The following is a 14,328-nucleotide window of genomic DNA, read 5'->3' as shown; positions in this document are numbered from 1 at the left end:
AAAGTGAGAAGCAGTGAAGTCATATGAAATCAAGCAGGACACTATTCTGTCTAATCTGAGGGATTATAAGTAAATCAATTCATCCCTCCTGTGACTCCATTTCCCTTTTAGTAAATGGAAGTGATCACCCCCTCTTAACCTCTTTAATAATTTTTCACAAGAGCTTGCCCCTCATATATATCACTTTAAAATTTGCAAGGTAATTTCCTCATTATAACCTTGTGGGATGTCATACCATCACTATTATTCCTATTTTATAGATAAGAAGACTGAGACTCAGAAAGATTGAGTCAATTGTCTATACATACAAAATTTGAAAGCACTAGCAATAGTATTCGAATCTATATCTCCTGTTCATTTTCCAGGAGACTCCAAATCAAGTTTCCTACACTCTGATCTTCCTCCCTTCAATTAGGACTTTTATCCCTAGGCCCTGGCCTTTGATAAGTGACCTTTTGTTTTTTCTTGCCTGGAACCAGACCACCAAGCCACTGTCTGACCAATATGCTTGTCCCTTCATCCCCCATTCCTCACTTGCTAACTCTATCTCCCCTCAATGTGTTGTCTTCCCCCATTAGAGGTAAGCACATGGAAAATGGGGGCTATCTTGTTCCTGCTTGTATTTCCATTCCCAGAGGTTGGCTTGAAGATTGGTACAAAGTAAATGTTTAATAAATGCTTGCTGATGTGACTTACTGACTAAAATACCAAGTAGCAGATGACCTCTGATGAACTGTAATGAATAATTTTGCTCCTCATGAACAGGTAAAGAGACATACCTTCCTACCCTCAATAAGGAGGGAGGACCTGGAGATATCTGGCTTTGCTTAAATATTTTCTTTTTGTTCCAAAGAAGGGGGAAAGGCGATCTAAAGGGGAAATGGCTGGCATAAAAACTAAAGGGAAAAAACAGTTTTTACAAAATGATTTGATTGGATAAAGAGGAAGGCTGAAACAAACAGGGAGAAAGAACAGCAATAACACAAGAACCAAAGGCTGGGCTGTAATAACCTACTAGTCAACCTTACCGCCTCATCATCTCCCCTATGCTCTACACTGATACCAAAATGAATTCCCTAAAGTGCAGGTCTGACCCTGACACCCACACATCCACACTCAAAAAAAAAAAAAAAAGGAACTGCCAGTGACTTCCTATTATCTTTAGAATTAAATCAAACACCTTTCTTTGGCAATTTAACTCATTACAATCAGGATCCTTCCTATTTTACTCCATAGTCCCATCGTTCTCTATCCACATATTCTGCAATCCAGACTATAATCCAATCTATCATCCAGTAATGTTTTACTTGCATTTCCTCACATACAATCAGGGGTTTGTGTGCTAGTAAATGTTTAATGACCAGTCCTCTGAAAACATGACAGACTTTTAATTTTCATTTTCATTAACATTTTCTCCATCATTTTCTTAAGACTTGACAATCAACAAAACAATAAATGAAGCCCTTTAATGTTCTGTTTGACAATTTCTGAGGCATAAATACTCACACTGAAAATCTAACAATTGACTCTCCCAATCCTGTATTAATTGGCTCCAGCATACTCCTGGATACAATATTCCATTTCTAGTTTCTAAACCTTTGTATTCACTATTGCATGCCTAGAATGTTGTACTCCCTTTCTCTCCCTATCTCTGTCTTCCTCCTATTTCCTCTGGGTGTCTCTCTGTCTCTGTCTCCGTTTCTGACTTTCTCTCTGTCTCTCTGTCTCTGTCTCTGTCTCTCTCTCTCTGTGTCTCTCTCTCACAAACACACACTCTAAGAATACCTCTAATCTTTCTATTGACCTCTTCTTCAGAAGGATGTTCCTGAATGCACTATTTCCCCCTCATCCTAACATTAATGTCTTCTCCCTAAATGATATTTCATCTACTCTGAATGTATCTTGCCTACATATATATTTACTGTATCTCATATTAGAATGTAAACTCCTCAAAACAGGAACTGTTTAATTTTTATCTTGCAGCCCCAGTACTTAGCACAATATCTGTTAGTAAGCAATTAATATATACTCACTAAGGTTATAAAAGCCATTTGGGGTTGACTTGTAACCTGAATGTCAAGTCAAAAAACTTTTAACTTTATCCTACATAATGGGAAGCCATGAAAATGCTTTGAGCAAGGAAATAATCTAATAAAAATGGTGCTATAAGATTGATCTGACAGCAATTTACCACTTAAATTATAAGAGGAAGAGGCAAGATAAGAAAAAAACAGTTAAAGAGCTATTGTAGTAATCCAGGCATGAGATAATGAGAGCCTGGACTAGAGTGGGGCACCAACGGGAATAGAAAGAATAGAAATAGAATTATGAAAAACCAACAGGATTTGATGACTGAATGTAGACAGTGACAGACTGAATGTAGACTGAGGAGTGAGAAAGAGGAATCAAAAATTACCTTCTCTACACTAGTATTTTTCCAACCAAGGGAGAACAATAAATTTCTAAAAGGACTAACAAGCTCCCAATGTGCTGGGTGATTCTGGTAGCCTGGCCACAAAAGGCTAGATTTCCAAAATAGAGAAGCTCTGGCCACTTCCTGAGTCCTGTTTTTACCCTCTCTCCTTCCCATCTCTGAAATCTACCTCAGCTGTAAGAAGAAAACAAGCTAAAGGATTTGGGGAGGGGGGAAATTGAAAGCATATAAATTAGGAAAGGTAAAGATAATGGGATTAAAAAAAAAAAAAAATTAATGAATCCCTCAGACTTCCTCAGACCTCCTTTCCTATGGGTTTTTAAAAGTGAAGGTAAATGTCTTTCTTTTTAGACTAAATTAAATAGCTCTTACCATGAGATAAGATGGAATACATGTGTTCTGAAATACCCTCTGAACAAATTCTCCAAAGTTCTATCTTGGGGTAAAGCCTTGTCAGACTGACACCTTCCATCCCTCAAATGGACCAGCAGATGGCACTCATACACCAATCACAAAAGAGTCCCTTGCTTAGGAAGGGAAAAAGCCCTGATCTCAAGTTCCCAGGATCAAGCAACAAACATTTAAGTGCCTACTCTATCCTCGATGCTGGGAATATAAATATCCCCAAAATGATCATCTCATTTCTCAAGGAGCTCACATTGTGTGGGAATAGATGCAAGGTAGAAAGATAAATAGACAGATGATAGAAGACAGATCATTTATAGATAGAGGATAGATTAGATAGGTAATTGATAGTTGATAGACTAATAATAATAATAATAATATATATATATACATACACATGTATAAATGTACACACATTTATACATACATAAATATGTAATAAACCTTTTAAAACCTAACTCTGAAAGAAAAATTAAATCAGTAAGCCTAAAGAAATAGGAAATTATGTTATCAGTATGAAAAATGGGGCCAATTCTATCATTTCCATTTTATGGAAAAAGAAACATTAGTTCAAGTTGAATGATAGGATTTCAAAGTTTGAAAAGGCTCTCACAGCATCTATGCCAACCAACAATTAGAAAAATATGTAGGCAGCCTGTCTTTATCTGAAAACCTCACATAATAGGTGAGGAGGTGAGGAGGGGGAAGAAAAGGGAAGAGGGAAAGATTTGCACAACCTCCCCCATTCCACCTTCAGAAGGTTTTAATTATGAGAAAGTTTTTCTTTGCTTTAAGTCAAAATTTGCCCTTTTTTGCAGTTTTCAACCATCATTCTTAGTTCTGATCTCCTAAGCAAAGCAGTCTAATTTCTCTTCCATATTCCAGTTATCACATTTTGAAAAATCTTCTCCAAGCTAATTATCAACAGTTATTGAATCAATCTTCCTAGGGATGATCTTGAGGCTCTTTACTATTCTAGATTTTGAAATATATGAGTAACCAGAATCAAAGAATAGGAATTAATGAGGTCATTAGTAAAGCACTCTAAGGATTTGTCCCTGGGTGCCACAGCTGTTTAACATTTCTATCAATGCTTTAAAAATGGCATGCTTGGCAATTTTTCAGATTAGCTTAGAAAAACAGCTAATATATTCAAAACTCAATTCAACAAGTAGTTAATAAGCACTCGTGCAAAGCACTGGACCAGGTGCTGGAAATAGAAAGATAAAATGAAAATGAATTAAAAATAGTTCCTGCCTTCAGGGAGCTTACATTCTTCTGGGGTGATACAACATGTATACAGGGAAATGCATACAAAATGATATAAGAAGGGAGAAAGTAATAATAACTAGAAGGATCACCAAAAGAAGGTAGAGGAGTGGGACAATGTAAAAAAAACCATCAAGAAGGGAGAGACCTGAGAAAAGTCCACCAGATTTAGCAATATAATATTTGTAATCTTGCAGTGGGAGTAGGTAGTTTCAGTCAAATGATGGAATCAAAAGTTAGGTTTCAAGTAAATGACAAGAGAGTGCTAAGAAAGTTGAACATATAATGGGTATATACAGTTTTCCCAGAATTATCTTTGCAAGATATGACAAGATAAGATAAAAACATAATGACTACCACCTCTCCCTTCTCTCCTTGTTTTTCTTCAAAATTCTTACCATAATGGATAGAAAACCACTATCCCCATTCAAAGCTGACCTCATGTTAATATCCTTTCTTTCCAAGATTCTATTTTTCACCATAGATACTGAAGAAATCAATGGGAGAGTGTTTATATATATATATAGTGTGAAATAATTTGTTTTTAATACTTTTGATTTAATAGATTAGAATCTAGGGTATCTTTTTTATCTTATTAAATAAATTATTATATTTAAGATCATCAATTAATCATCCTCCTGCAAATATTCTCCAGTTCATCAATTCTCTTCTTAATATGAAATGCTCAGTACTGAACATAGGACTCAAGATGCAATCTGATAGTGGTGAATTATTCATCAGTCCTGGAAGTTTTAACTCTCTTAATATGGTCTCTGATTGCATCAGCTTTGTTGACTTTCTTATCGCATTGTGTTAAATCATATTGGGTCTGAAATCCACTAAAATCTCTCACTCTTTTTCAGACAAAGTATAGTCTAGCACCATCCCTCCTCTGAACCAACATACAGACATCATACTTATGTATAAAACTTTACATTATTATATTTAGTCCAGTGCTTTATCCAGTCATCATTTTTAAAAATCTGATGCTATTATCTATTATATTAACTCTCTTCCCAGTTTTTTTTGTCATCTGTCTGACAGACATGCCGTCTTTACCTTCATATGAATCATTAATAAAACTGTTAAATAGCAGAGGGTCAAGCACAGATCCCTGAGCCCTTCCACTAAGAGAACTCTTTTGGAGTTGACACTCATCCATTAGTGACTTTTCTTTAAATCTAATCATTTAAACAGTTCTAAATCAATCTAAGTACAAAATTTCCATTTTGTCCATATGGATAGCAGGGGAGACTTTGTCTAATTATTTGCTAAAAATCTTAGGCAAACTATTTTGATAGAAATCCCTTAGTATAGCAGTCTAGTTCAAAAAGAAAATTAGATTAGTTTGACAAGACCAATTTTCAACATAGTTATGCTGACTCTAAGTACTGCTTTCTTTCCAAGAGTTCATTAACCCTTCCTTTAAGGATCTATCAAATTCAAGATCACAATCCCATAGTTTGCTGACATCCATATTATTTTAAATTGGCACACTTGCTCAGTTTTGCGGTACTGCTTTCATCCTCATTCTCTCTTGAGGGGAGATAAGGGGTGATGAGGAGAGATTTAAGGCTGTCAGAGATAAGAAACACCAATCAACTACATGAGACTCTTCCTACTGAGTCCAGACAGACGAGAAAGTTAAATCAAGACCATAAGCTCTCACCTCATGATGGACCCCATCTTCACTGATGCACTGGGTACAGATTTCCTTGGGGACACACTTCCCTTCTAGCATCACCTGCTCAGGGGGACAGAAGCAGCCTTCCGAAGGATGGTCCACACATGTGCTTGAGTTACCATCACAATTCTGGGGGCAAACCTTCTGGCAGTGATGATACACCATGGAGGGTGGACATGTCATTGCTGCAGAAAAATAGGCATTAGAATTCTCAACTTAATTATTTGCATGAAATATCAATAATAATAATTCTCTTATTAATAATAGTAAGTTGTGTTCATATAGCACTTTGGGATTTATGAAGCATTTTCCTCACTGTAATATCAGTATTATTTGTCCCCATATTACAGATGAAGAAACTGAGACTTAGAAAAGTACTTGCCTTAAAGCACATAGGTAGTATGTAAAAATAGATGGAAAATACAAAATGACAGATAATCTCAATGGCACACGTATTTTTCTTAAGAAAACGTTTTACTTATGTTGAACATGAATGTATTTAGTATTCTATAATTCACATAAGACAAGGAATCTTTAGTTTCAAAGATCAGGCCTAGAAGGAGCACAAGTTGTCCAGTTTCCCCATGGGGTCACATGTTCAACTCTCCTGACAAAATCACGTTTTGGAAATTAATTTCCAGAGAAGGTTGAAAATGGCGTTAATATCAAAGGTTTCTCTTCCTACACAGTAAATACTCAAGACATAAATATACTAAATACTAAGGAAATACTACCAAATCACCCCGAAATCAGTATTTGTATTCTGAATGTGCCAGTAGATTGATACTATTGACATTAATATAGAATCAAAGACAACTAGACATCTAGAAGGAACCTTAAAGGTCATCTAGTCCATTGATTTCCAACTAATTTAAGCACAGAATAATTTTGGGCTTAAAATACATTGATAAAAATCTGCAAATGATGCTCCATCAGGCTAGATATGTAGAATTCCAATAATAAAAGGAAGCAAATTTTGAAGCAAATTTTTTTAAAATGCCATTTTCATAATAAGAAATTCTGTGCCATATATATTTTTAAAATTCATAATTTCACATTTTTTAAAAGGATTAGCAGCAATTTTACAGAAATCCTCTAGTATCATGGTAGCTTTTCTTACTATACAGAAGATCAGAGATTGATGGTTCAGAATGGGAAACACTGATCTAGTTTAAGCTCATTATTTTACAGACAAGGAAATTGAAATCTAGAGAAATAAACTAGTTTTCCCAAGGTCATGTAGCTAGTTAATGGAGCCAGACCTAGAATCTAAGTCTCCTGAGTTAGCCATGTGCATTTTCTAAAACTCTCCTCAAAGATGTTTTCCTATTTTTCATCTTATGTTCCTCAAAATGACAAGATGACTCGTTGACTAGAATTATGATTAACTTTGATAAAACAGGAACCTGAGAAACAGATTGATTAAAGAATTTACACAAAGTCAGCAAATCCAGAATGCAGAACTTCTTAGGCAAACACAACCCCTGGAAGTAAAGAACCCATACAAAATGGAGGGGAATAGTCTAATAGAACCTATCCCACCAATAATTGATTTTCTAGGAATTTCATTTGTGAGGATCAAATGAGATAATAATTGTAAAGAGCTTAATACAGTGGCTGGCTCCATAGCAAGCACTAAAGAAATTATAATTTTATTATTATATAAAAACTGTTATATTATATAAATATATAAAATTTTATTATTATATATTATATAAATTAATTTTATTACTATATAAATATGTATTATTATTAAACATACAGTGAGTTTATTCAAAGCAAGTTATTCTCAGCATAAAATATGTGGAAATTGAGGTATATAAAGATTAAGTGATTTCCCCAAGTTGGTCCATGAGAGATGGACTTACGACAGAAATCTGTTGTCCTCCAGTTGATGCAAACGCCATGTGTCTGGCAGAGGTGGACATAAGAAGAAATCACTTCACACACTTGGTCTTTCTGACAGCTGTTTTGCTGACAAATGGCATAAAATGTGGCTGGAGCAAGAACTTGATGGCACTCGGCAAACACGGAGGACATGAGGATTTGGCAATGGCTGCCACTTGAGTCCAGACACTGTTCCTCTGCGACGGGTTCACATGTGATACCGGGTTGCTGGATTGTCCACTCCTGGATGAGCTGGTTGTGGTCTGTGGTAACTGTGCCATCCTTCAGCATAAAGTCATTAGCCCCATTCTCATCACAAATCCCTAAAGAGGAAGAATGAAAAAGGATTGTACCAGCTTCCCCATAGACTCAGCTGCTGATCCGTCTCCTTTACACTCAATAGATCATCCTACTGTCTCCAGGTGTGTAAGGACCTAGAATTCTCAGAAAACAGATAGATGAAATTCATAAATTAAAAGGTCATGGATTAAAACAACAAATAAGCCAAGTTTCTCACCACAGAGTCCATAGGTTTTAGAGGCAAAGGTCTTGGGACTGAGTTGCAGCTGAAATTCGTTGTTCTGGGGTGTGAACGTAAAGAGGTGGTTCAAGTGTAAGAACCTGATCTCATGCATGATGGCACCATAGGTGTTGACTTCCATATTTTCATCCACATAGGGAACTGAAACCAATCTGCCATTCACAGTCACCTGCTCAGATAAGAAAGAGAAAACAATGCCATTGATGGAGTGTTTTCAGGTTCACAAAGTACTTTCTTCTCAACTCTTCTGACCAGGTAATTCAGGTTTTTTTATCTCTATTTAATGGATGAGAATAGTGAAGATCAGAAAGGTGATATGACTTGCTGTATGTTTGCAAAGTGAGGGGAAAGAACTGCGACTTGAACATAGGTTCTCAATTCCAAATTCAATGTGCTTTCCATTAAATAATGCTACCTTTCTAAGATGTGTCAACCAGTGAGGATCCTGTCAGAGCTTGATGCTACAAAGGAACAAGGTCTTTTGTCCTCATTGCACTTAACTTAAAGTCCTATTTACCAACAACAACTGATAGGACAACAAGACTTTAAAAATATTTGGAAAAGAAAAGAAGAAGCATTCTACCTGAAAGGAAATGGCTTGGAATACTGAGTGTAAATGTAAACCAGGGGTTTTCCACCCTTGTGCTTTATTTTCAAGAGTAGGGACAAGCTCCCTCAAAGAAAGTTGGGAGGAAAATCTTGCCATTCTTGGTACCCACAGAGAATTTTCAGGGGTATCAGGCCCCAGAACTTTTTACTCCATTCCTAGAAATTTTCCTGAAGTATGTTGTACCCTAGGAAAAGGCCTCAAAGCCATCTTGCATGAAAAATATTGCTTTCTTAATAATAATGATAATAACTAGCATTTCTATGGTGCTTTAAGATATGAAAAGCATTTTACATATGTTTATTCCATTTAATCCTTACAATAAACTTTCGAATTAGGTGTTATTACTATATTTCATTGATGAAGAAATCAAGGCAATCAGACTGTTAAGTGATCTGGCACATAATAGATGCTTAATAAATATGGATTGATTAATTGATTGACTTGCCCTGGGTCACTCAGCTAGTAAAGTGTCTGAGACAAGATTTGAAGTCAGATCTTCCTGATTCTAGTTCTCACACTCCATACATCTATTTGGACACAATAAGAAATAAAATAGTTCAACCCAAGAAACACTGATGGAAGCTAGAGGGAGAATAACATAAGAACAGCCTGAGAAGAGAAAAGACATTGGGATTCAGCAGGGCTAGAAGTATGAGTTGTATTAGCCACATGTTCCTCACATATTTTTCACTTTATTAATTTACTAGCTGTGTAGCACCATAGTGCAAAATGCTGGAGTTAGACTCATCTTCCTGAGTTCAAATCTGGCCTTAGCCACTTACTAATGTTATGACCCTAGACAAGTCACTTAACCTGTTTGTCTCAGTTTTCTCATCTGTAAAATGAGCTGAAGAAAGAACTGGCAAATCATTTCTGTATCTTTGCCAAGAAAATGCTAAATGGGGTCATGATAAGATGGACAGAGAAGAAACAACTATCCCCTAAGGGATGAATATTTTGAATAAACAATAACAATAGTTTATTCTACGTGTTCCCATGCTTCTCAGTGATATTGTAGGTACTTGTGGGCAACTGTACCCCAGGTTTATTGGGGGCCACACTGTTACTTCATTTCATGTTATATCAGTTCATTAAATATCTTTGCTGTTCTCCTCAACAATGAGATGAATCAAATCAGTTCCATTTGTTCAATAATGAAGAGAACCAGCTATACCCAGTGAAAGAACTCTGGGAAATGAGTGTGAACCACATTATAGCATTTCCCATCCCTCTGTTTTTGTCCACTTGCATTTTTTATTTCCTTCTCAAGTTAATTTTATCTTATTTCTAAGTCCAATTTTTCTTGTGCAGCAAAATAACTGTATGGATATGTATACATATATTGTATTTAACATATACTTTAACATAATTAACATGTATTGATCTACCTGCCATCTGGGGGAGGGGGTGGAGGGAAGGAGGGGAAAAGTTGGAACAGAAGGTTTTGCAAGAGTCAATGCTGAAAAATTACCCATGCATATATCTTGTAAATAAAAAGCTATAATAATAATATAAATAAATAAATATCTTATCTGTAAAGGGGAGAAATAAAGCACAAGAGAAAACTATTTTGTCAAGCATGTAGGATAGGAAATCACCCTGAAGAACACCTTGTCAGCACAACCCATTGGGTTAGGTCCAGAGCCTCCATTTCTGTCCTGATCCAAAGGTCCCCTTTCATCCCTCACCTCCATGTCACTGTGGAGATGGACAGAGAGGCCCCTGTGTTTAACTTCAATGGACTTCATACAGGTGGGCTTCATCCCAGGGTTACAGGCCCCATTTTGAAGGTTGATCTCCAGATCTTGCTCTTTGCTATCAAACAGAACATAGGAACAGGTGCCAGTCAGCTTGAAGTCCTGGCCATCAAAAGTCACAATGTGCCGGGTTGAGCTTCCCATGCATACGCCTAGGCAGAATGAGAAAGAAGAAAGACCATGAGATTAACAGAATTATTGAAGATTGAATAACAGAATTATTATTATCCTGGTATGAGAAGAAGGGTAAGTTTTACTTGGAGTCAGAGGACTTCTATTGGGGTATTGGTTCTGCTAATTACTGCATATGTGACCTTGAGTAAATTATTTAGTCTCTGAATATCACTTTATTCAACCATAGATTGTAGGTTGGACTGTTTTTGTTCAGTGGTTTTTAAGGTATATTCAATTCTTCATGATCCTGTTTGAGGTTTTCTTGGCAAAGATACTGGAGTGGCTGGTCATTTCCTTCTCCAGTTCATTTTTACAGATGAGGAAACTGAGGCACACAGTGTTAAATGACTTGTCTAGGGTTACACAGCTAGTAAGTGTCTGAAGCTGGTTTTGAAATCACTGCATCACCTACTTGCCCACAGATTGGACTATTTGATTTCTAAAAATCTCTATCAATTCTAAATTTGGTGACCTAAATTCTAAGGTAACCCTAAGGAGTATATTATCAAATCACTCATGTTCCTGCAGCATGAAACACAGATAAATAGAATGTCACAGATCATTTATTCCAACTTCTACATTAAGAAACTGAGGTCGAAATTCCAATAGCCTTGGGATGGAAAATGCCATCCATCTCCAGATGGAGACTGAATGTAGATCACAGTATTTTCACTTTTTTGTTATTGTTGTTTATTCATTTGTCTTTTTTAAATTTCATGTGTTTTTTTCCCCTTTTGATCTGATTTTTCTTGTGCAGCATGACAAATTTAGAAAAATTGCATATGTTTAACCTATTGTTGTCTTAGAAAAGGGAGGAGCAGAAGGAGGGAGAAGAATTTGTTTTGCAGAAGTGAATGTTGAAAACTATCTTTGCATGTATTTGGAAAAATAAAGTATTATTGGGGGAAAAAAAGAAGCTGAGGCTCAATACAGATAAAGTCTCACAGTTAATTAATGGCATTCTAAGCCCAATTAAAGGGTTTTAATGACCTTTCAAGACTTTTTGAAGCCAGTTTGAAAGCAGAGTACATTGCTAAAGAGACATACATTTCATTACCTACCCCCTCCAAATTAAAATGTACAAAGTGAACAATTCACTCTACAGGGATGCCTTGGCTTAAGAAGCAAAATCAGGTTCCAGAGGTATCATGGATCATTGACATTATAAGTAAGCATGAGCTCATTCTGAGGAGAGTTCAACAAAAGACAAATGTAGTATATTGGCTGCCAGATGACTCATAGTACCAGTAGTAATTTTGACTTAATACCTTAAGAGATCTTGTAACAAGGCATGTTTCTGGAGCCAAAATAAATAGTTAAGTCTCAGCACTCTTTCCTTCACCTCCATTTACAATAATCAATAAATTCTAAAAATTCCAATTAAAATACCATTTGCGAGTTTTAATTATCATGAAGCTAGAGAAAAATGATTCTGTGAAAATTCTTACACTGAAGCAAGTGTAACCATAAATCACTCAAAAAAGAAAAAGCTCAGGTTTTTACTTAAATCACAAATACCATGTCCACACTCTCAAATGAAAATTTTCAGAAAAAAAAAAAAAAACCACATAGGATAATAGCATCCCCAACACAGTAACATCACTTCCCATACAATATCACTTTTATAGGATATTATTAACTAAATGCAGATTAGAACACAGGCTTTTGAAAAATTAATGTTTGATAATAGAATTTATTAATGTTAATTAATTAATTTTAAACTCTATTGCAAAGATTATGACATACATTTGACTGAAAAATCTACAGAGCTTGCCCAGAGCTTACAATGTATATATCTGAGACAGAACAAAGATCAATGAGGAATAAGAGAATGTATGTCCAAGGTCACACAGCTAGTAAGTGATTGAGACTAAGTTTGAATTCAGGAAGAGAAGTCTTTCTGACTCCAGGTCTATTCACTGTACTAGTTAGCTGCCATAAGATAACCAATGAGGAACTTCAAAAAAGAAAAAGAGCAAAAGATTTTTGTCAAGGAAAAGTATAACAGAAGACAAACACATGCTGGTTACATGGCAAGGGTGAAGGACACCAGTAGATAAACAGTTAACTCTACTGGTAACTTTGCTATTATCAAGACAAAGTGAGAGGGGCCTCTGTCACATTGGATGGACCCCATGGTGAATTTATGAGAGAAAATGGACAAGAACTGCATAGGAGGGTTAGATACAAGATGACTTCTGCATCACTGGAGGGAACCCTCAAGTCAATGAGAATGCAGAACCATTTGATTATACACAAGTATTAAATATCCAATATACACCACAAATACCAATTGACAAATAATCAAGCCGAACCTGGAAAAAACTATAACCAAAACCCAAATTTGAATCATTAACAAACATCTTAACTAATATAGAAGGGAAAATACTTTAATACTACCTATTTAATCAAATAAATCTTTAAAAAATTAACAAGATATATTTGCTTTGTCTTTATCCCTTTCTAAATTTTTCTAACACTCCATAGTTTTAACTTGTTTTATTTTTTTTTATGTCACTATAGCACAATGATATGTATGACTGGGGGAAGGGAGGTAGTCACATTGATGAGGTTATAAATCCACTAAGGCATTACTGAAGTATGATTTTAATTCTAGGGGTAACCTATTAGTATTCAGTCTGCTATTATAGCAAGCCTATAAATTAATTTGCAAAATATTAGAAAATGAACATATATTTACTATTTTTGCTTGTCCAAACCATAAGGAGAAGTCCACATGTTCTTCGGTTCTTCCTTTATTTTTGTCAAAGATCATTTCGAAATTGTCCTTATGTGATCTTAATGAACTAATACCCATATTTTGAATTTTGTTGTTGCTGTTTAATCATTTAATCATGTCTGACTCTACATGATTCTGTGGACCACAGCATGCCAATACTTTTCATGGGGTTTTTTGGCAAAGATAATGGAGGGCAGGTAGGTGATAGAGCACCAAGCCTGAGTTCAAATCTGACTCCAGACACTCAGTATTTGTGTGATTTTGGACAAGTCATTTAACTCTGTTTGCCCTCAGATCCTCATCTATAAAATGAGCTAGAGAAAGTGATGGCAAATGACTTCAGTATCACTGCTAAGAAAACCAAATGGGGGTCACAAAAAGTCAGACATAATTAAAATGATTGAGCATTGCCATTTCCTTCTCCAGTGCATTAAGATAAACAGAGATTAAATGACTTGCCCAGTGTCTGAGGGCATATTTGAACTCAGGTCTTTCTGACACTAGGACTGTCAAACTCCCTCATTTGTTTGTCATTATAAATAGTATGTATCAATCAGGTTTTTTTCCCTTCATTTTTATACTAGTATATAAAATGCAAGTGATTTTGAAGATTGATTCTCTAACTAGGAATTTTACTCCAGTCATTCACCAGCTTCTTTATTAGAAATTTGTGATATAGATTATCTTCATTTCTTTCTTTCTGTCTCTATATATGTATATATAAATACATGTATTTATGTATGTAATTATATATATATTTATATGTCACTTGCTTTTCATAATTTTAGAAAATTAATTTTTTTCCCTGAAATACCATGCTCATGTTC

The 14,328-nt window shown here is 35.5% G+C and overlaps 1 protein-coding gene across 2 annotated transcripts in view; it reads right to left on the bottom strand.

Moving 5' to 3' along the window:
- Positions 1-14,328, bottom strand: part of VWF (von Willebrand factor) — a 198,937-nt gene that overhangs the window by 42,093 nt on the left and 142,516 nt on the right. For both annotated transcript variants that reach the window (XM_023504571.2, XM_031938302.1), the window contains 4 exons: positions 10,519-10,739; positions 8,197-8,389; positions 7,661-8,002; positions 5,778-5,977 (listed from right to left, as the gene is read on the bottom strand). In XM_023504571.2, coding sequence (XP_023360339.1) covers positions 5,778-5,977; positions 7,661-8,002; positions 8,197-8,389; positions 10,519-10,739 — 956 coding nt within the window. The remainder of the gene's footprint in view (positions 1-5,777; positions 5,978-7,660; positions 8,003-8,196; positions 8,390-10,518; positions 10,740-14,328) is intronic.

The sequence above is a fragment of the Sarcophilus harrisii genome, chromosome 5 (assembly GCF_902635505.1).
Source record: "Sarcophilus harrisii chromosome 5, mSarHar1.11, whole genome shotgun sequence".
NCBI classification, from domain to species: domain Eukaryota; kingdom Metazoa; phylum Chordata; class Mammalia; order Dasyuromorphia; family Dasyuridae; genus Sarcophilus; species Sarcophilus harrisii.
Note: the sequence above shows the minus strand (reverse complement) of the source record. Positions and strands in the feature narration are given on the sequence as shown.